This window comes from Notechis scutatus, chromosome 6 (assembly GCF_049901735.1).
Source record: "Notechis scutatus isolate UNSWTSFEM ecotype Mainland chromosome 6, rNotScu1.2, whole genome shotgun sequence".
NCBI lineage: Eukaryota > Metazoa > Chordata > Lepidosauria > Squamata > Elapidae > Notechis > Notechis scutatus.
In genome coordinates this window covers 39,648,309-39,670,290 of record NC_142014.1, presented here as the reverse complement: position 1 = coordinate 39,670,290, position 21,982 = coordinate 39,648,309, and the positions used below count along the sequence as shown (strand labels likewise).

Sequence of the window (21,982 nt, the reverse complement as noted above, 5' to 3'; positions counted from 1 at the left end):
AGAGGGCTATAAAGCACCGTGAAACAGTTTGAGTCTAAAAGTGCGATCCAGATCGTCGAACATTTGCTATTTCGGATATTTATTTATTTATTGCGGTGGCACTGCACTATTGTTGTAAGTCAACCTCTCCCGAAACACTAAGTTCATCTAAACACGAAATAACCGATGATTTCGGAAGAATTGCAAAACCGCCCGACAGACTAAGCTCACAACAGCTAAGCGACGCGAGGAAGGCCTCCCGCTCAGGTCTCCGCAGAAGCGGAGGGCGGCGCCTCCCAGTTGTTACCTCAGCCCCGTGCTGAGGATGCCCAATCACGTGACTTTCCAGAAGGACGTGGTTGGATACGAAAGCCCACCCTTTTCTAGCGCTGACTCGCGGTGTCCGCGAGCGGGAGCCGAGGGAGAGTTGTGGCGGCCGTTGATGAGAGAATCAAGCCGCGACGTCCTTAGCAGTAACGGCAGCGAGCGGGGGAGAAGAGCTGCGTGAGCGCCAGACAGACGGGGGGACGGGACGGGACGCGTGCGTGGTTTCCCACTCGCAAAGGACAAAGAGCGAGCATCCCAAAGACGCGCGAACGAGATCCTCTCGACTTACAAAAGCTTGCCCTTTTTTCAAGCATCTGGGCGCTGTGGCCCTGCCCCTTTCCGGAGCCGGAGGGTCCGGAACCGGTGGATCACTCCTCCCCCTTGACTCTGGACCCCTAGAAAGAGAGGTAAGGGGGCGGGACGGAGGGAAGCGTAGCACCAATCTCGTGTTGCTACTCCGAAGGCGAAATGCTGCCCCACCGAGCTGCGTCGGGGAAGGCATGGGCGTGGGCGGCGAGGCAGAAGCGTCCCTGAGCGGAGCTTTTGCAGTAGTCTTCCTGGCGGTGTGTGCCGTGTTGCATGACCTTGGGCGCGTCTCTTGGTTCTGGCGGCTCTGATAGCTATCAACGTGAAAAATATTTATGATGGTGGTAATGATTCAAGTTGTGATGGCTTGGGATGTGAGTTTTAATGCCCCAGCTCTCCTGCCCCTTCGTTTTGATTGGTTTCTTTTTAATAATTTTTGCTTGTGAAAACAAAGGTGTCCCCGTTGTCGCCCCGGTGTTTTGATAACTATAGATACCGTAGTGTTGAATTGTTTCCCTATTAAAGGTGCGACAGCAGCTTTCTGCCTTCTAAGGCCATAATACTGGGACATTTCAGTTTAACGAAACTGTATAGTTCAGAAATGTCTGTACATTAATTTGCTACAAGAGCCTTGAGTAAGTGAACTAGGCAGGTAGGTATATTGTGCTAACTCAATTGCACAAAAGCAGGACACTGTTCCTATTATTGCCAATGCCAGATACAATTTGACTCACAGTACTGCTACTTTTTATTAATCCGTGCCCACTTCTGCATCACTACAAATAGCTTATTCTGCCAAGATACATTGCACTATTTGTAAATAGTTATGAATACATGTAACAAGATTGCCTAATAATGTACACAGAAGCAAATCCTTTTGTTTTTGTGCTGCTAGTTTCCATGTTTGCCATAATTTAAAGCACATTTTAATAGCATTTGTAAGAACAGGAAAATTTGAAGGTATAATCAAAGATCTGAAACTCAAATTGTTCATTAGCTTGAAGATAACAACAATGAAGCTTTTTCATAAGAATGTCTACTGAATCAAAGATGAAGAACATCACACTATACCAGGGGTAGGGAAACTTGGCTCTTTTATCACTTATGGACTTCAACTCCCAGAATTCCTGAGTGAGCCATAAAAGGTTCCCCATCCCTGGCCTACTGGTTTTTCAGTTGTGGGGGAAATCAATTTTTGACTTGAATGGGACTAATATACAAATATATATTAATTATTATATATGTCATTATTATATATGTCCTACATTAAATAAAGATAAATAGGTTAAATACACTTTTAAAAGAACACTGATTGTTAAACAGATATACAGTTTCATAGTTTCACTTTGACCACTTGTCTAACTGTTTTTTCCATTAGCCACAAATCAATGTTCCTTATGATAGTTGGAAACCATAAAAAACTTGAATGTAAACATGTAAAACATGGCAGCATTTATCCCCTCAGGAAAAACAACACAGCCTGAATATTATATCTAGTTCCATCAAAAAATAAAAATGATACTGAGAATTTACAAAGAAAATAATATTTTGTCTTTAATTTTACTTGTCATCTTTTAATAAGAGGAGGGAAATCCAGATCATTTTTTGATTGCTTTAAATGAAATTCAGACTAAAAGATTACTAATAAAATACATTATTAGGGGGAAAGGGGGAAATAGCAATGGCTTTGGTGTTTTTCGGTAATAATTAACAAGGATGTGTGCAGGTTTGGGTGAGGGGAAACTATCAAGTTTAAGATCTGAGTCTAAGCCTCTCAGAGATTCGTCATTTGTGGGAACTGATCATTCTACTAACTGGAACCAGCCCCTTGAGAATTTATAGGGTGAAGTGGTAATTTAATATTAGAAAAGAAAGAAGGCAGTGTTGTGCTGAGGGACTCTTATCTGAGCATAGCTCCTGAGTTGCGTGAGCTTTGAAATGATAATTTTGCAAGCTCCAAACAGCAGTGGAGGGCTTGCAGAAGCTGTATCAGGAGTGTATCTTTATTCCCGCTATTTGGGTGAGGGTGGCATTCTGCCGTCCTTATGAAAGGAATCACACTTCCCCTCCCAGTCAAATTCTTGAAGACTTGGCCAAGATGCTGCCTCGTATCCATTTTCTGAAGTAGCAATCTGCTCACATTCTGTCTAATAGTATGGAATACAAGGAAACCCTAAATCTTGCCTCTCCCACTGGCTGCTCTGGCTAGAGTGGGTTGAAGGAGGCCTCCAAGAGGTCCATATTTAGCTATTAGGTTGTGTTGTTATTGTCTGAAAATGTAACAGAAAATACCTTTATTATGAATCTAGCAATTGGACTACTAGAAGAGCAATATACACGTGCACTTAATTGTTTTTTACCAAGATGATTGAATATTATGTATGTGGGTTCCTCTAGATCAGGGGTGTCAATCTTGCGGCCCGCAGGCCAGGTGCGTCACGTGCTGGCTACACCCATTCCCAAAGGGGAAAAAAGTCACAATATATCACGTGACAACAACTTAACGTCAGTTTGATACCCCTGCTCTAGGTGTTGTTACTACAAATGGTACAATTTCTAACCTAAGTTCCCCCCCAGAGAAAATTGTAATAGAGTAATGCTAAAGACTTATTTTAAGTCCTCAGATGTGCATGTAATGATAGTAAGATTTAAAAATGTAAAGATAAATGGAATAGATGAAAGGATAAATGAAATTGAGTCTTACAGGAATGAGAAAAAGTAAAAATAGGAGTGACAGTCTTTAGAGGTTGCCATGTTAGCATTGGGTTTCACCAATTTATTGTTAATTCTCTTTCACTTACCCTGAGAATAAGTGCAATCTGGTGATTTTTTAAATTTAAGTTAACAGAAAATTTAGTTAAATTGATTATAAACAAGATCATGCTGAAGTCATAAAGAAATCTCATATTTGGAATTGCTTCATTTTTATATATTTCAAATGTTAGATATTTCAATTTTTGTTTCAAAATTTGGTTTAGACTGGAATAATTGAATAACAATACAAATAAATTTAGCAAAGGATATTACTTCCATTGTGTTATGTTTTGTAACTTCAAAGACCATATAGCTGTTTCAGAATTAGCATCTTCCACCTGTGTAGTTTTAAACTGCATGGTTCTATGCAATATTTGAAGAGTTCTTCGAAACATTGTTTTGTTTACTATCCAATTGTAAAACATTATACAGAAAGGCCCATACATCTATCATAATATGGATATGGTTTAACCTTCCATTATTTGATTGGATTTACATACTTTTTCATCCTTTGTTGTATAAAGAATGAAAAAGTACCCATCATCCTTTGGTGAATTGCATTCCTGAGATATGTCAAAATGTCTTTCAATAAAGAGATTTCAACAGTTTAACAGTTTTTCCTATTAGATTTCTCAAGAATATCAGGTTGAGATGATGGTAAAGCATTGTATTTGGTAACACTTTAAAAAAAAATACAAGTTAGTCTTTTCAAAGATTTCTGGAGGTTTTACAGATATTTTAATGGAATTAAATTATCTGTTTTATTTATAGAATAATGCTAGAAATGCCATTACCTGTACAATATTTAGATAAAATTACTTTATTTTCTTATTGAATCCATATGCTTTGTTACATTAATCTTGCCTAGTGGCCACAAAGGCTTAGGATACCATATTTTTTAAAACTTTCAATTTAAGGATTTGCACTGAGATTTATAGGGTTTCCCATACAGGGTTAGTTATTCTTTGATTTTCTAGTGCGTCCTTACAATCGGTCTATTGTTATTATTTTTATGATTAAATATAACTTCAAAAATGAAAGATAAAAAGACAAAATTCCAAAGAAAATTAGTTACACCACTAAAATGAATTGCAAAAGAATGTAATAATTTTCTGTAGATTTGGGCACCTATGCAATATTTTCTATTTCTGTAGTGTTAATGATTGCACAAGACATTATATTTGTATTTAATTTTCTTAATGATTTTAGCATAGTATCCTTATTGTGTTGTTCTTCAATAGAACAATTCTAAGAGGGAGGCGCGTACTATGATTTATTTACCAGAATATGAAGTTGCACTGTACTTCTCAAAGTTTGCTAATGAAAAATTATGAAAGGGGAAATCAACTAAAGAACTTCCTAAATACAGTGAACAAACTATTTCCCCTGTAAGTTTCATACTCACTCTTGTTAGCTTTCCATTTGTTTGAGTTCTCAACTTAAGATCACAGTTGGGACCAGAATTTCTGTTGCTAAGCAAGTCGGCTATTAAATGAGTCATGCCCAATTTTACAACTTTTTTGCTATGATTATTAAGCAAATAACTGCAGTTAAATGAATCATGTGGTCATTTAGCAAATCCAGCTTTCTCCACTGACTTTGCTTGTCGGAAGCCAGATTGAAAAAACATGCTGCTTGCCAAATGCCCAAATTTTGATCATATGCCTGTGGGGATGCTGTTATGGTCGTAAGTTGTAAGTAACTTTTTTCAGTGCTATTCTTACTTTGAATGATCACTAAATGAGTGATTATAAGTTGTGGGTTACCTGTATAAGAAAACAATGGTAACAGTTTTCTATTTTCTGGCAAAGATGTAGTTTTCAAAAATGAAATCAGTGCTATGAGAATGTTGAAAACATTGAGGCCACAAGTATAAAAGATACATGAAAAAATACTGAACTAGGAATGTGGTTATTCTTCAAAATGTCACCATCATTCCCATACAAATTTCTATCAAGTAGTCCATCTGCCATTCTCTCATTTCAGTTTCATCCGAAATCATGTCATTACTTTCATTCTTACTTCTAATTTTCTTTGCACCTTATATAGCCCTTTTAATCTCTTTTCAAACAACACTTTCTATATTTTAATGACTATTATTTTGGTTTTTCTCTATATATAAATTTTTAATACTGATTTTTGCAGAAATAATACTTTTTTTTTCATCCACCTCTTCTTTTCACTTCATAGAGCCATTAAACACCTTTTTTTAATATGACTCCACACTTTTGTGTGGTACTTTGTAATATTTAACTTTATTCCAAGAAGTTTCCATATCTTTCTTTAAATCAACTTTCCCATTCATTCGAGGGCAGAGGGGTCAAACTCGCAGCCCATGGGCCGGATGCGTCACATGCTGGCTATGCCCACCCCCAGTTTAGCGGAGGGGGAAAAAGTCACGATACATCATGTAATGATGCAAATTTTACACCCTTTTCTAGGGAAACAATGTTTTTTTATTCTGGGAAATATTACATTTTTCATTCATACTTACTTTTCTGACATTCGTTCCTTCACAAATATTTTTAATGTGTATTCCTTCCTACATCCTCTCTAGACATATCAAATAATGGTCTGCCCATATTCATAATTTTGTACTCCCTTCATAACCTTCATTAATTATCTAGCTTTCATAAAACAGTCAAATCAGTCATGCTGTTGTATTCATTTCTTTTGCAATATATATGTGTAGATTTATATTTAAACTAGATATTCAAAGAAACCTTTTACTAAACAGATCTGAATCTATTGATATTCTCATTTGTTCTTAGTTTTGTGAATCACACAACCATTTTTTCTATATCATCTCTGTCCCACTCTTCCTTGCAATCTACATGCAAGCTAAAAAATAGTATTCCCATCCCTGACTGCATTCATTCAGAATACTGAGCAATTTTCTTTCCATCTTTGCTCTTTTATCATTATTCATGAGAGTATAACATGTAATTATCATTAACTTAAAAATTCCTTTTTTCGTACACACCCACTACAGTTTAGATGGTATAGTTTCATATACTATACTTTTTTTTTGCTTATAATTAAAAGATGCTTTCTTTTTCAGGTATATATTCTGCACAATTTGATGTAATGTAATTTGCTATAATTTAATTTATTGGATGTTGAAGCCACCCAATTCCAAAAACTGGGCAGCTGGCAATATTTAAAATACATAGTTTTAAAAATATGACAAAAATATCACCAATAAGATTCACAGAAGATTCAACAGGATATCCCTAAACACCATAACACATTCCTAGAAACAAAACCTGGTCTCAAGAGACTTGTAGAACATTTGGAGGGTGGGAGCGATTCATATCTATAGTGGGCATGTTACTTCACAGGGCTGTGAGAGAGAATGTGTGCTTCCTCAGTATCAGAATATGACAGAGTTTCAAAGAGGGGACATGGTTCATTCCCTGTTTATTCAGTTTTATAAGACATATAAAAGGAGAACAGGACTGAAGTGACACTTAAGCCAAAGTTCCACTGATGATATTACCTAGCCTGGTGACGAAATGTTCAGAAACTGAACAAGAAGCTTGGAGAACAAACCACCAACATGCTCCTCCATGCTGCAGCGAGAGCCCAGGATGGGTAGACTCCTTCCTATGATGTCATTAAGCTGGGTCTGTACTTGTATATATAAAAAGCCAGCCCCGGGAGAATCCCCAGTTTTGACTCAGCTTCTTTAAGTCACAAGCTGTGTCTCTGAAAGCGTTAGCTTTATTCAGTGATTTTCTACAGAAGCTGCCCTTGCTTCAATCAGCTCCTGGGGATCTGGGCAGCTGCAACTTCAGGAGAGCGGGGCCCCGTTCTTCTGCAACATTGGGATAAACATTTTCCCAAGTGCTGCTAGGCAAGCAGGGAAGCGCCTGAGACCTTCCCCATAGCCGCAGTTTGTCCGATCGTAAAACTGATCGGCAAAACTGATAACAGAGCCAGCCAGCTGATCGCGTGGGAGGCATCTCTTCCTTCTCTGGCTGATCTGATCGCTCGGGGCTTGCAATAGCCTAAGAAGCGAAATTCACTTCTTGGAGCCATCAATGAGCAACGGCCATCTTTCAGTGCAGTCTCTTCTGACACGAGGTGAGAGGCCATTTTAAGTGGCCTGGTGGCCATTTTCAGGGCTCCAAAGACCCAATTCCAGCCTCTGCCATTCTTAAGCACTTTTGAGAGCCATTCTCTCAACGCTTGAGCCTTGCTTATTTAAAATGGATCAGGACAGTGCTCATGCAGAGTCCCCCCCCCCAGTGGAACAGGCCCTCCAACCCACTAAAAGGAAAAGACGCAGACAACGTACTGCTCAGAGGGAAGTGGCTGCAAAAATCGGAGCTAAGGCTCTAGCCCCTAAGAAGACAACTCAGGCTGAGTGAAGGCAGAGAAACGCAGACATGCAGCTCTAGAGAAACAATTTAACAAGACTATTCAACAAATGAGAGGGCAACTGCAACAAGTTTCTCAGCCAAACATCAGGGTTTCCAGAGAAACACACCCCCGGTCTGGTCCCCTGAGGCATTTGAGGAACAACCTCAGGATTTTAGCAGGTCTGGGCCATATTTCCAGCAAACTTCTGGGCCCTATACTCCCTCTCTTCCCTCCAGAGTTCAGACCTCCCAGTTCAGGCTGGAACCCACCTTCATGCCCACAGCAGCTGGCCTTTGGCCCTCCACTTCCTTTGATAACAGGCCCAGGGAGATCCAAGATGTTGTTTCCTTAGCCATTAGGCAGGGATTGGCTGAAGGCTTTCAACATTCTTCAGCCTCTGGAAAGGGTTCAGGCCATTCTCCCTTCTCAGTTTATGGATTCCTTACCTCCGCAACGAGATTTCCTCAGGACCTCAGGGTCCATTCTTCACAGGCAGAATGGGAGGAGTATGAAGGGGAAGAGGACTATCCGAACACAGAGCATGAAGAGGGTGAAATCTGTGATCGCAGTCTTTCAGAGGAAGAAGACTCTCGTCCAGACCAGCCCTCCTCTGGATTAGTCTTTAAACCAGCCCTCTTTAAACCCCTACTTAGCAAGGCCCTGGTCACTGCCAAGCTGTCACCTGAGGAACCACAAGGGAACCCTCCGGGCAAGGAGACTCGCTCTTCTCCAAGCCAGTAGTACACACAGAGGTTTTGCCTTCTCCCCTTTTGTTTCTCGATAAGGTCAAGGAGCAGTGTGCTTCCCCTTCGGCAGGTCCTCGTCCATCATCTTTGGACAATCGGTTTTACAATGTTAGCACATCCCTAGCCAACGCCCTTGCAGTGCCCTCAGTAGACACTCTGGTTGTGGCATCATTCTCCTCTTCTGGCACTCACACCGAGCCAGAGGATGTCCTTAAGCCAGAGGACAAGCATTCCGAACAGACCCTCAAGCGCAACCACCAAGCAGCTGCGTGGGCTGTTCGGGCTTCGACTGCTACATCGTTTTTCCTGAGGGCATCTCTACGATGGCTGCACCAACTGCAGGATCGATTGCCTGCCTCTGACATCAGGTCTCATCAGGACCTTAACAAAATTATAGCAGCAGCGGAATTCACTGCGGATGCCACCCTCAATTCCTCCAAATTTGCATCAAGGGCCATAGCATCTTCGGTGGCAAGGCTTCTGTGGCTCCGAAATTGGCAGGCGGAGTCACGCTGCAAATGGAAGCTGGCCTCTGCTCCCTGCACAGGAGACAAGCTTTTCAGCTAGGCTCTAGAGCCGTATCTCATTGAGACCAGAGATAAACGTAAAATTCTTTCTTCCTCAGGGAAAAAAGCTGACTATCGCCCAGCTCCTTATCAGCCACCTGCCTTTCGGGTGGAGTCCACCTCCCGGTTTCCTTGGCCACAGAGGGTATATTCTCAGCGCCAAGACCAACGTCAAGAACCCCCTGGCAGACAACAACCTTCTGCTGGTAAACGGCCCTTTCGGGGGGAGGGGGTCATGCCTTCTGTCGCTCTAAGTAATACCTTGTTCTCCGCACCCATCGGAGGTCACTTAGCCTTCTGTGCCTCCAAATGGGAGGAGTCAACAATGGATGCCTGGGTGCTCAACACTGTTAGGTCAGGGCTACAATTGGAATTTCTATCGTCACCCCAGAATTTTTTTTGATTTGTCCCATTTCACGGGACACTTCAAAGAGAGCCGTTATGAATTCGGCCATTCAACACCTACTCAACATAAGGGCTATTCAACCAGTTCCTACCTTACAATGGGGACATGGATTTTACTCTCATCTTTTTGTTGTTCCCAAAGCCTTGGGGGGGTGGCGAGCCATCCTTGACCTAAAATTTCTCAATCAATTTGTCAAATACAGGCGATTTAAAATGCAGACACTGCATTCTCTCTTAGAGAGTGTTCGGGAGGACGACCTCCTCTCTTCCATTGATCTCACGGAGGCTTACCGCCACATCCCTATCTGGCCTCATCATTGCCAGTTTCTCCGTTTCTGTTACCAGAATGCCCACTTCCAGTATCAAGCCCTTCCCTTCGGTCTCATCGGCTCCAAGGGTCTTCACAAAGTTTCTAGCAGCATTGGTGGCTTCACTCCATTCTGTTCCAGTGAGGATCCAATGCTACTTGGACAACATGTTGATACTGTCCTCCTCCATCCACTCGGCCCGTCGGGACTTACAAATTACCCTGTCTTGCCTCCAAAGCCACGGGTTTTCCATCAACACCAAGAAGAGCCATCTCTCACCCACGACCAAACTGTTACACTTGGGAGCAGTCATCGACACGACTTTGTGCCAGGTTTTCCTGTCTCCAGATTGTGGAAAAAGCCTTGCAGAGATCATCAGCCAGATTCAACAACAACAGACTGTTCCACTGTCGCTGCTGTCCAAACTACTGGGGAAGATGGTCTCCTGTATTGGCATCGTCCCGTGGGCACAGCTTCACTCCCGATCACTCCAATGGTTCCTGCTCTCCTTTCAACGAGCAGGAACCAGCGATTCGTCAATCAAGGTCCTGCTCTCTCAACAGGCTCGGTGGTCCCTCAATTGGTGGTTCTCCCCGTCCCTCTGGAAGGGGCTCCAATTCAAGGAACCAGACAGGCTAGTAATCACCACAGATGCCAGCCTTCTGGGTTGGGGCTCCCATATGGAGGGTCAGATAGCTCAAGGGGTTTGGTCCAGATCAGACAGCACCCATCCCATAAATTGGTTAGAGCTCAGAGCTATCTCTCTGGCTCTCAAGCATTTCAGAGCCTCAGTGACCAGCTCCCATGTTCTCGTGTTGATGGACAATATGGCCGCAAAACCACATGTCAACAGACGGGGGGAAACGAGATCCAAGGCACTTATGAGGGAGGCAGAATGTTTGGGGTTATGGGCAGAGAAACACCTGCTGTCGATCTCAGTGGATCACATTTCCGGAGTCAACAATTCCCAAGCCGACTGGCTGAGCAGTTTAGTCGACCAGGCAGAATGGTCCATTCCTCTGTCCCTATTCAGGGATCTTTCCCTTAGATTCGGAACTCCGGAGGTGGATCTCTTCTCCACTCCTCATAATGCCCAAGTCAACAGATTCTTCACCAGGTTTCATTGCCAGGGAGCGGAGGGGACCAATGCTCTTCGTTGCAAATGCCCTGCGGGTCTCCTCTATGCCTTTACCCCTCTTCCCATCATTCCGGCAGTCATATGGAAGCTCTTGCTGGAACGAGCAGAGCTAATTCTCCTGGCACCCTATTGGCCAAGGAGGCCCTGGTTTACGGACCTGGTCAACCTGTCTGTGGCTTCCCATCGGAGGATCCCGGCCCATCTCCCTGCACCAAGGGGCCCCAATCCATCCGGAGCCCCAGTGGCTGAAGCTGACCGTGTGGCGCTTGAGCGGCAGCAGCTAAGGGAGGCTAATCTCCCAGAGAAGGTTATCCTCACCATCCAGGCGTCTCGCAAACCTCTACGAGGCACCTCTATGATGCCACCTGGAGGGTTTTCTCCCAATGGTGCCTCAAGGAGGGTATCTCTCTTTCCTTGGGCCAGTTGGCAGAGGTTCTTAGATTCCTCCAGGATGGCTTGGAGAAAGGTTTAGCCCCCAATACCTTACGTCGCCAGGTATCAGCTGTCTCCTCAGTTCTTTCATGGGATTCGCTTCCTTCCTTGTCCCATCACCCCTCGGTCAGGAGATTTTTGAAAGGGGCTTCCAAACTACACCCTCCTGTGGTGCACAGGTATCCTTCATGGGACCTTCACTTGGTTCTTAATGCCCTTACGAAGCCCGCCTTTGAACCCCTTAGAACAGTGTCTCTCCAATTCCTAACTCTGAAGGTAGTTTTTCTCGTTTCTATCACTTCAGCCAGAAGGGTGTCAGAACTGGCCACCCTTTCTATCAGGCAGGATCTTTGCGTCTTTCACAATGATAGGGTTGTTCTCTGTCTGGACCCCTCCTTTATCCCAAAGGTTAACACTTGGTTCCACCGGTCCCAAGACATTGTGTTACCTGACTTCTGTCCCCTTCCACACCATGACTTAGAGCGCAAGTGGCATACTCTAGATGTCAGAAGGGCTCTTAGAATTTACATCAAGCGCACTTTCCCTTTTAGAAAGAGAGGAGCCATGTTTGTCTCCTTTTCACCTTCTCACTTGGGGAGCAAGGCTTCTTCCCCTACTATTAGCAGGTGGGTCAGGACATGCATCGCACAAGCCTACAAAGCGGTGGCTCTTCCGGTACCCCGTGGTCTAACAGTGCACTCTACCAGAAGTACGACCACTTCAGCCGCTTGGGCTACCCAGGCATCCTTGGAAGAGATTTGCAGAGAGGCCACGTGGACATCCCCGTCTCCCTTCATCAGACACTACCATCTGGATTCTTTGCTTCGGCGACGGCGGCCTTCGGCAGACAGGTTCTTCAGCGAGTGGTTCCAACGTCGGAGTGATTGGCCGGACGAGGACCCACCGGTGGACATGCAAGCTTTGGTATGTCCCATCCTGGGCTCTCGCTGCAGCATGGAGGAGAATGGGCGTTGGTAAATTTGCCTGTGAATCCCCTTTCTATCTATGCTGCGAGAGAGCTCAGCCCCTCCCTTGGTTCGTCCGGAGATGGTAAGGCATGTTAATGTATTGGATTGTTTGCTTTCAGAGACACTTTTTCAGTCTGTCAAGTATCTTCGCCAAAGCTGGGGATTCTCCCGGGGCTGGCTTTTTATATATACAAGTACAGACCCAGCTTAATGACATCATAAGAAGGAGTCCACCCATCCTGGGCTCTCTCGCAGCATAGATAGAAAGGACGTTCACAGATAAATTTACCAACGCCCATTTACCACCCAAGCTACAAATATTTTCTACCATTTCTAATATCTATTTTTTCTTTTCCATTTTTTTGCTCATTCATTCTCAGTAGCATTTATTCTTACATATCTTCATTTTCATTTGTCAGCAGATGGATCTATTAATGCCATTTTATCTTTACCATATATCATAGCTTTGTTGAACCAAGACTTTCATATAATGTGTTTAATAAAAGAAACAACTAAGTTATCAGACTTAGATATATCAAAACCACCTACTATGTTTTGTGCTAAACAGTAAGAACACAGTGACAGTCGCTTTTCTTAAATTCTGGTTAATGTTGCATAAGGTCTTACTCAAGCCCTGTCTTACTCAAAACACGCTCATTCTGTTTTCTAATTTAAAGATTATCATGCAAGTCAATGTACTGTTGTCAATAACCTACTAGGTAGGTGGTTAAGTAACCCTATCATTGTAGCAACATATTCAAGATACTGTGGATCTCTGTTTCTCATTCTGTGAATATGTAATATTAATAACGTCATAATTCTACATGTTTTGTTCTACAATAAACCTTCATCTGACAGGCTATCTGTTCCCAATGAAAATGTGTACTATTTCAGCCTCAGTTTGAAGGAACACTGAAGAATGTTTTTGTAATTATCCATAATGAAGAGAAAAGAGAAGAATGTAGTGTCAAAGATTTGTTTTCATCTTTTTTCCATAATTAATAGAAAGTCAGTTCTCAGAGAATCTCAAGATTTCTAAGAAAGAGAAATCTGCATATTCAGAAAATACGTAATATACAGTACTAATCTTAAAATTAAGCTTATTTGTTCCAAGCATTCAGTATGTGTCATACATCAGATTTTAGAGAACTGTTTGTTTTTAATGTAAGCAATATGGCAACCTGTGGTAATGAGATTGCATAAACTATGACTATTTACTTGGGAGTTGGTGCAATTTGCTGTGCTGCTGACAGTCATAAAAATAGACTTGGAACTGTTATTTTTTGATTAGGTATTGTTAGTCAATAAATGATTTGATCAGCAACTAGTTTGTGGTAGTTATAGATATTTTCTGACCTCTCAACTTCTTGATAATAGTAACATATCAGTCTTATTATAACAAGACATTTTTTCTCTTGTAAAACATCTATGTCCATATGAATTATCAAGATAATTCTCTTAACTTGTGATGTAGTGACCACTAATAGAATTTATTTAAGAGATACTTCTCTTAAATTGTGATGTTGTAGAATACAACAGAATTCTACAAAATTGCATAGTAAAATATTCAACTGTTCCCTGGATATTGATTAGGTAGTCAAGCTTCTAGAATTACTATTTGAATTGGGAATTATGCATATGCAGATCGATTTTAATAGATTTTGTAATTTATCAAAGTTATTATTTGCATTTTAAATTTATTATTGTTTGTTTATTTTATAAATGTGTATGGATTAGTGGTCTTCATGATAAAGAAATGAGTTTACATAAGCAGAGTAGGCTCCATACTGAAGACTGTTACTATTCAATTCACATGGAGCAGAGTTGCCCATACACAATATTGTATGGAACATTTGTAATGCCTACTTTCATAATTAGGATTATTTGTTTTAGATATGCTACAGAGATAAAATAAATCCTTTCTCCCACACAGTGAATTTTTTCAAGAAAAAGAACATTGGACTTATCTGATACGTTCATTCTCTTTGGTGGTGAGAGAGTCCAGGCAACTTAGTCTCACTGATTGAGTCTGTCAAAGCTGCTTTAGCTCCGCCTCTGTTGCTGGCTTTCTCCAGCTTTTGGTGAAGTCACATGACAGGACGTCCTTTGTAAGTGGAACAAGAACAAAAACTCATCTGTCGTCCCCCCCCCAACCCTCGCCCCAGACCAGACATACCCAGGGCAGGGCTGGGACTCTCTCACCATCAAAGAGAATGAACATATCAGGTAAAACCAACGTTCTCATCCACGCTGCGACGAGAGTCCAGGATGGGTATGACTCCTCTCTCTGATGTCAGAGCCGAGTCTGCCACTGTATAAAAAAAGCTTTTGACTCAGCTTTCTTGTCAAGAAGAGCTCATGTCTCTGGATAGGAATTAGGAGTTTAAAAGCACAATATATATATAGATCAGGCAGCGAGCAGCAGGAAGAATACTGCGACACAGCTCCTGGGGCTCCGGTTGAGCTGTGCCACGAGGAGAGCGGGGATCCACTCGCCTGCGGCGTCAAGGCTTCGGCAGCGCCTCCTGGGAAGCTGCGAGCTCGGGGAATGCTCCATGAGCTTCCCACACGGTTCCCACAGCGTTTTTTTCTGTTTGACGCTCTACAGCTGATTTTCAGAGCCTTGCTTCACCACCTCTCAGCTGATTGCAGTTCAGTAAGTTTCCGATTGCTCAGGGCCAGTAGATAGCCTAAGGAGTGAGGAAGGCAGAGAAGCCTCTTTAGGACCGGCGCACATGGTGGGCGGCCATTTTGAGTGGCTGGTGTAGGCCACTGGCCTGGAGGGCAAAGGCTGAGTCACCCGATGGAGGTGATCTTCTACTCTGCCCACCTGCAGCTCTCTGATTTTTTTCCAGCTGCTTCTCCAAGGCGTTCTGATGTCTCATAGCATCCTTTTCCTCAGTTTTGGAGGCCTTCTTGGGGGCTGGAGCCTTTTTAGCTGCTCTGCTCCTGGAGCTCCTTTGGAATTTGTGGGGCTGTAGCTGCCCTCCCTCAGGGTTTTGCTGGAAGTATGAGCCTCTGACATTTTGACTTGAAGGGCAGGGAGACCCGTGCCAAGAAGGAGAGGGGCGGGAGAGTGAGGTGGAAGTTGCAGCCCCACAAGCCCCAGGCACACTTGTGCCCTGATGATTCTCCTTACCTGGTCTTCTGGCCTGCTTGTGGCCCTGCTAAGCCTTTAGCTAGCTCTCCGACCACGCCCTATTGGAATCCTGTCCTTCTGGCCTTCAGCGGGCTCGTGCTAAGCACTTCATGTCGGAAGAGAGACCAGGAAGCTGTTCAAGCCCTGATTGATGAGGCCCAGGCCCTCCGAGGTCGACTGAGGCTGCGCCGTTTGATCCTGTTCCTCAGCACTGGGTCACTTCCCCCAGCGCTGGCACTAGAGGCCTGAGTGAAGGCTGACCAGCTGTTGAGCGGGCCAATGTCTCCTGCCAATTTGCGTTCACTGCTAACCATGAGGCTGTGGCCTGCACGTCGAAGTCCCAGCGCTGTGCTAAGAGCGGCTGGGGCAGCTGCAGCCCTGTGTGCTGCTTCTCCTCAGGTAGTTCCAGCAGTGGAACAAAAAAATCTGCAGCACTGACCTATTCCTTCCAATTATGTGAAAACACACACACTGTGAAATCGAAACTATGAGAGGCTAAATGACACATCAGTCCTGGCTGAGAGACTGAATTGAAAGCTGGGGAAAGTCGGCAACAAAGGCGGAGCTAAAGCAGCTTTGACAGACTCAGTCCAATCTGCGAGGAGACTAAGTTAATCCTTGCCTAGACTCTTGTAATTACACAAAGGAGAATATATACATGATTATTTCCCATTTAATCAAAGAATATACAGTATTAGCAATTTTTTATCTAAACAAAATCACTAAACGTTTACAGCTGTGGTCTATTCAACAAGCTTAATGACTGATCATTTGTTAGTTTGTGTCCCCCCACCAATGGGATACAGTGTGCATTTTGAATGATCTGCCGCTTTACAATATAATTTAGTTTTGTTAGCAGGTAGGAAGTATAAGCACCAAGTGAACTCTGAGTTAGTTGACATAGTTAGAGAACTTACAGAAATTACTTGAACAAAAGACAGCACCTAGCTTTTTTATATGGGCAAATTTATGTGGCCAGATTTTCAAAAGACGAGAAAATATTTGTTTTTATTATTGCTGTATTGGATTAAGAGGCTGATATCTCAACTGCAACTGTAGTAGTTATCTACTTTTAGTTGGGAAGGGAACTACCTATGAAAAAAGATGCATAGTTGCATACTTATTGATCTGCTCCTAAGAAATGTATTACTGTAGTCTGTTTTTAATCTATACTCAATTTAATCTACTCAGATGGGCAGAAGCAGGTTTTTGTTTATGTGCCGTGCAGTGATTTCCTTCTGAGATTTGTCTTTTCACCATGAGTGCCATATGAAACAGTTTATGTAACATAATTTCCTTTTGGATATTGCTTTAAAAAGTTTGGGGTGAAAATATGCTGTAGTACTAAATATGATCAACATGAGTCATGCAAAATATGTTTATAGTGAAGTATATTAAATGCTGTTTGGTATTACATAGTTTCATACAGAGAATGCCATATGTTTCAGTTTCCTATGACTGCAGATAGCACAGTCAACTTTTGAAGTCAGTAAACAGGATGCTCAAAATTGAAATAGCAAGTTAACAAAGGAAGTGTTACTGAATGACTTTTTGCTCAAGTTTTTGTTGTTGCATTATGTGCTATGAAGGCATTTATTTTATTCCTTTATATCACAGAAATCATTCCTAGTATTAATATAAGAAGAGTTGGGAAGAGCATGAGAGAAATAATTGTTATGGAAAAACAAACTTGTTTCATTTATTCCTTTTCCTTTTTATAATTAATTATATGGGGAAAACTGGTAGTTCTAAACATTTTACCAAGTTTAATTGTAATATTGTGTGAAAAGAAGTATATGTAAGTAGATGGATTACTGCAGGAGGTTTTCTGATTTCTGTGTGTCCTTGCTTCCCTTCTTCTGTTTAATTGTTACATTTACTGTTAATATTTCAGAACAATATTTTCCAACCTCAACAACTTTAAGACCTCAACTCCCAGAGTTTTCCAACCAGCATGAAGTCCACACATTTTAAATTGCTGAAGATGAGGGCATTGTTTTGGATTTAGAACAAGGGTTTTTAAACCTTTTCAGGCCAGCAACAAAAAAATTCCAGAACCCCTAATTAGGAGATAAAACACTTGCAATAGAATCCTAGTATGGTAATAAAATGAAACTTCTGCTTGCTTTATTTATACAAATTTATATATTAAGATTATTTAAATTTTACAGAAATGGATGCCCCAATTATAGCACTAGAATTTGTTTCCCTTTTTTCACCTGTGCTGTACTGTCTGCAATTACCATCTTGTAAATGATTATCCATATCTATAAAATGTTATCATGACATAAATATGTATTAGGTCTAATCAAAAGACAAGCTAAAATATGCATATGATGAGGATGACCCTTTAATATTATGAAGTTGAAAATTATGCAGCAGAATCACTGATGTCACTTAGAACAGTGATCCCCAACCTTTTTCGGTACCGGTCCGCGGACCAGTGGTTGGGGACCCCTGACTTAGAAAGCTTCCTTTACTTAGAAATGATAATAACATGGCATGCATAAACATGACCTGCAGTATAATCAGAAATAATGGCTTAATGTAGCAAAATTAAATTTGATTTTTTTTCCTCACTATTACTGCCTAGCAGAAGCCATTTAAGCACCATCATCTTCCTTCCTTTGCAAATACAGTTTTGATATATGTTTATTCTGGAGGAAATTTTACTACTATAGGATTTGAAGCACATATGCACTGCAGCTGGGCAGTTGAATCCTATGTTTCAGTATTAATTCCTTTATAACTCAGTGGATTTAATCCTAAGTAAATTTGCACAGGATATTGCCTTAATAAATAAGATGACCAATTGGGGACATACCCATAAATACCCAGAAATGGATCTGCAACATAAAAAGAGATACATTGCTTCCAGGAATGTGTAGTTCTTGGGCTTTTAACCTTTTGTTAAAATCATCCTGTTAGGAATAAGTCACCTAACAGTTGGGTTGGCAATATATAAACCAGGATAGTTATTTAATACTGTTGTATCTTTAAGAGAGTGCTGTAATTGTGATTGGCTGAGGTTCCTCCGAAGGCCATAAGAAACCTAGTTTGTATCTTCTTGCATTTTTCCTATCGCCTTTTGCCTGATCGTAGTTCTGCTGAAATTGCTGTGAGTCTTGCAAACTGTTAGCAAACTCCATTTACTGAACTTTGTTTATGATACTGGACTTTGTTTTTGGATATCCCTGGACTGATTGTATTGAATACTACCTGCTTTAACCGTGTATGATTTGGACTGTTTGTTGGACTTTGTTTACCCATTTACAGGAAGTAAAACCTACATTTTACTATTCAGTGTATCTGTATGCTGGTTGTGTGTTATTCCTCACCACTCTCACTACGTTTCCCTGAGTGCGCTCATTCTTCTAATGGGGAATACGTCAACACATCCTATTTATTTTTACTTCTTTTAGGATAAAGTGTAATAAATCAGGAAAAAGATTCATGTAAGAAGAGGGACTCACCCTGATTGATTTTATGCTGCCAAATAAATCAGAATCTCTTTGGATTTTAAGCTCTCTCTCTGAGGGTAGGATTAGAACTCACCATCCAAAAGCAATAGTCCCTTTTAACTTCCTCATCTGCCCTTTAAAATAGCATTTTCTACTTAATGCCTTAGAACATGTTTGTTATAATTCAGAGGCAGGCAGGAAATTGGATGTTGTATATGTGCATGTGGGAAGAGAGAAAAGAAAAAAAAATGAAGTGGTGAAAGGCAACCATCTGCCTCCTGCATTGATGGCTTGCAGTTTTGACACCAAACTTTGGTGATATGCAGGCAATTCATTTTACTAATCTAATTGGGCCCTTCAACAGAAGCAGCAAGCTCTAGCATTGAAAAATTATACACGTTCCAAAACAAAAGCATGTTAATTGTCTTCCCAATTAGAAAATAAATGTTATTCGCATTGTCCTATCATTGCCTTTTTAAAGGAAATCTTGTTATATTCCTGCATTTTTTTAGGAGGTATCTCTTACACCATTATCCTTCAAAGAAGTTCCATTTTTTCTATCAAATACTTCATAATTATTCCTCCCTCCTCTTTTTTTTTTTTTTTTTTTTTGATAGACTGAAGAATGAAAGTACTTTGATGGGGAAAAAAGCTGTGGCCACAGGATGGAAATTGCTTCATTTGAAGGGGACTCTGATAGAGCTTCGGTGAGTAATTTTATACAAAATAGTTGTCAAATAATACATCCATAGAGAAGGAATTTCCTAAAATATATGCATGTGTACAAAACTATATTCCTTTTCATGATTAATTTTAACCTACTTTTAGATAAGCAGTCTCATGCCCCTTTTTAAACGTACTGTTCATCCTTCAGTAAGTTTATTTAAAACCTTAAAATGAATAAAGTATTAAGAAAGCTAGTTTGATATGGTGATTACAGATATTGATGTGGAAACCTGAAGACTGTGATTTCTAATCCTTAGGAACTTTGGGCTGAACTCTCTCTTTGGGGCATAGGAAGTGGTGGCAAAGCTCTTAAAACAACATTGCTAAAGAAAACTACAGGGATTTGTTCATTTGGTCTCCAGAAGTCAAGACTGTCTAGTAGGGTAAAGAACCCTCTAATCTTATTCAGGCTAAAACATATCAAAGCATATGTAGATTTACAAAAAAAATCAGTTATTTTTAATATCAAAATATATTGGATTGTTTCAACAAGCTCTGCATGGGGCTGCCCTTGAAAAGTATCCAGAACCTTCAGCATACAGAATGAGGCCGTGAGAATTACATTGGATGCTCATAGAAGGGTACATGTAACAACACCCTTGCCCTGCAAACTGCACTGAGTGCCAGTTTGCTTCCAGGACCAATTCAAGGTGTTGGTCATCACTTATAAAGCCCTACATGGCATGGAGCCAGGCTGCTTATGGAATCGGCTTCGCCCTGTCACATCAGCCTGTCACATTCAATCAGGTAGGAATAGTATATGCTGCAGACCTTGTCAGTAAAAATTTTTGACTGGTGTGGTCTAGGAAGATGCTGGCTCCCACTTTCCTGGCCTTTCGTAACAGGGTCAAAAAGTGGCTCTGTGAGCTTGCGGGGGGAGGTCCACAAAGGACCATTCAAGCATTCCCTCTGTCTTTATTAACTAATGTTAAATGGCCATCATGGAATTTATTTCTTTGAAATTTTATGATGTTATAATTTTATAATTTAAAAAATCTTAAATTAATTTTAGTATTCTAATATTTATATGCTACTTTATATGTTGATTACACTGTATACCACAGGTGGGATTCAGCCAGTTTTCACTGGTTCGCCTGAACTGTTAGTTAATTTCTTATGTAGTTGGGAGAACCTGTCTGTCTATCTGTCTGTCTGTCTCCATTCACTTAATAGCTCTGGGAAGACAGCCAAGAACCACTTAACAGTTGCAGCTGGAATGCAGCTGGTACAGGGCCGGAAAACATCAATCACCATCTAGGGATGGGATTAACATTTCCATTATAAAGAGTATTAAGTAACACTTCTGTGATCAGCTGATACTCCCTGGATTTCCCCAAGACCTTTTATAGCTGCTCCAGTGTTGTCTACTTCTTGTTTCTTCCTGGGGGAAAAGATACAGGAGGGGACAATGATGCAGCTTGATAATACAGGCTGTAAATTTAATGCATGTGTGATCCAGCCGGCTATATTGCTTCTGCTGTGAAGCATCCAATTTAGAACATAGAGAACATAGGATAATAGAGTTGGAAGGGTTAATGGCTTTTCGCAGCATGCCCAGGCTTTCAGTTAGCATGAGTGGCTAATGGCTGAGGAATGGCTGTTTTTAAGTTTTCTGCATTGTTTTAGTGGTTCCTGGCACTGTCTTTTTGGGGTGTACTTTCCTCACTCTTTTTAAAGACCTCTAGTGATGGAGCACCCACAACTTCTGAAGACAAGCTATTCCATTGGTTGATTGGTCTCACCCTTAGGAAATTTTTCCTTAGTCCTAGGTTGCTTCTCTCTTTGGTTAGTTTCCATCCATTTCTTGTTGTGCCTTTTGGTGCTTTGGAAAATAGATTGACTTCCTCATTATTTTTGGAGCCCCTCAAATTTCCTGACAGTCAGAACAATCAGTGGAACAACTTGCCTCCAGAAGTTGTAAATGCTCCAACACTGGAAGTTTTTAAGAAGAGATTGGATAACCATTTGTCTGAAGTGATGTTGAGTTTCCTGCCTAAGCAGGGGGTTGGACTAGAAGACCTGCAAGGTCCCTTCAAACTCTGTTATTCTATTCTAAATATTGGAACAGTGCTATTTTATTGTGAATTGGACTAAAGAAAAATTTCCTAAGGGTGAGACCAACCAAGTTGGCCATGCCCACCCTGTCACATATCTACCCAGGCATGCCCATCCATTCATTAGGGCACAGTTAAATTATTTGAATCCCACCACTGCTTACACTACCCAGAACTCTGTCTTGAGGGAGATTGGCAGTTTAGAAACATGAAATGTGTGTGTGTGTGTGCGTGTGTGTGTGTGTGTAACATATAAGTTATTAGTAGAAACTGCTAAACAGCGTTAAACTGTTAAACAGTGTCTTGAA

At 41.3% G+C, this 21,982-nt stretch overlaps 1 protein-coding gene across 3 annotated transcripts in view; it reads left to right on the top strand.

Annotated features, from left to right (window-relative positions):
- The first annotated feature begins 318 nt into the window (after positions 1-318).
- The window catches only part of OSBPL8 (oxysterol binding protein like 8), an 83,547-nt gene continuing 61,883 nt past the window's right edge, over positions 319-21,982 (top strand). For 2 of the 3 annotated variants that reach the window (XM_087968017.1, XM_087968019.1), the window contains exons 1-2: positions 341-713; positions 19,512-19,601. In XM_087968017.1, the coding sequence (XP_087824143.1) occupies positions 19,560-19,601 (42 nt within the window). In that variant the 5' untranslated portion in view covers positions 341-713; positions 19,512-19,559. Of the gene's footprint in view, positions 714-19,511; positions 19,602-21,982 lie in introns of all 3 variants that reach the window. The other variant, XM_087968018.1, reaches the window with a different exon arrangement.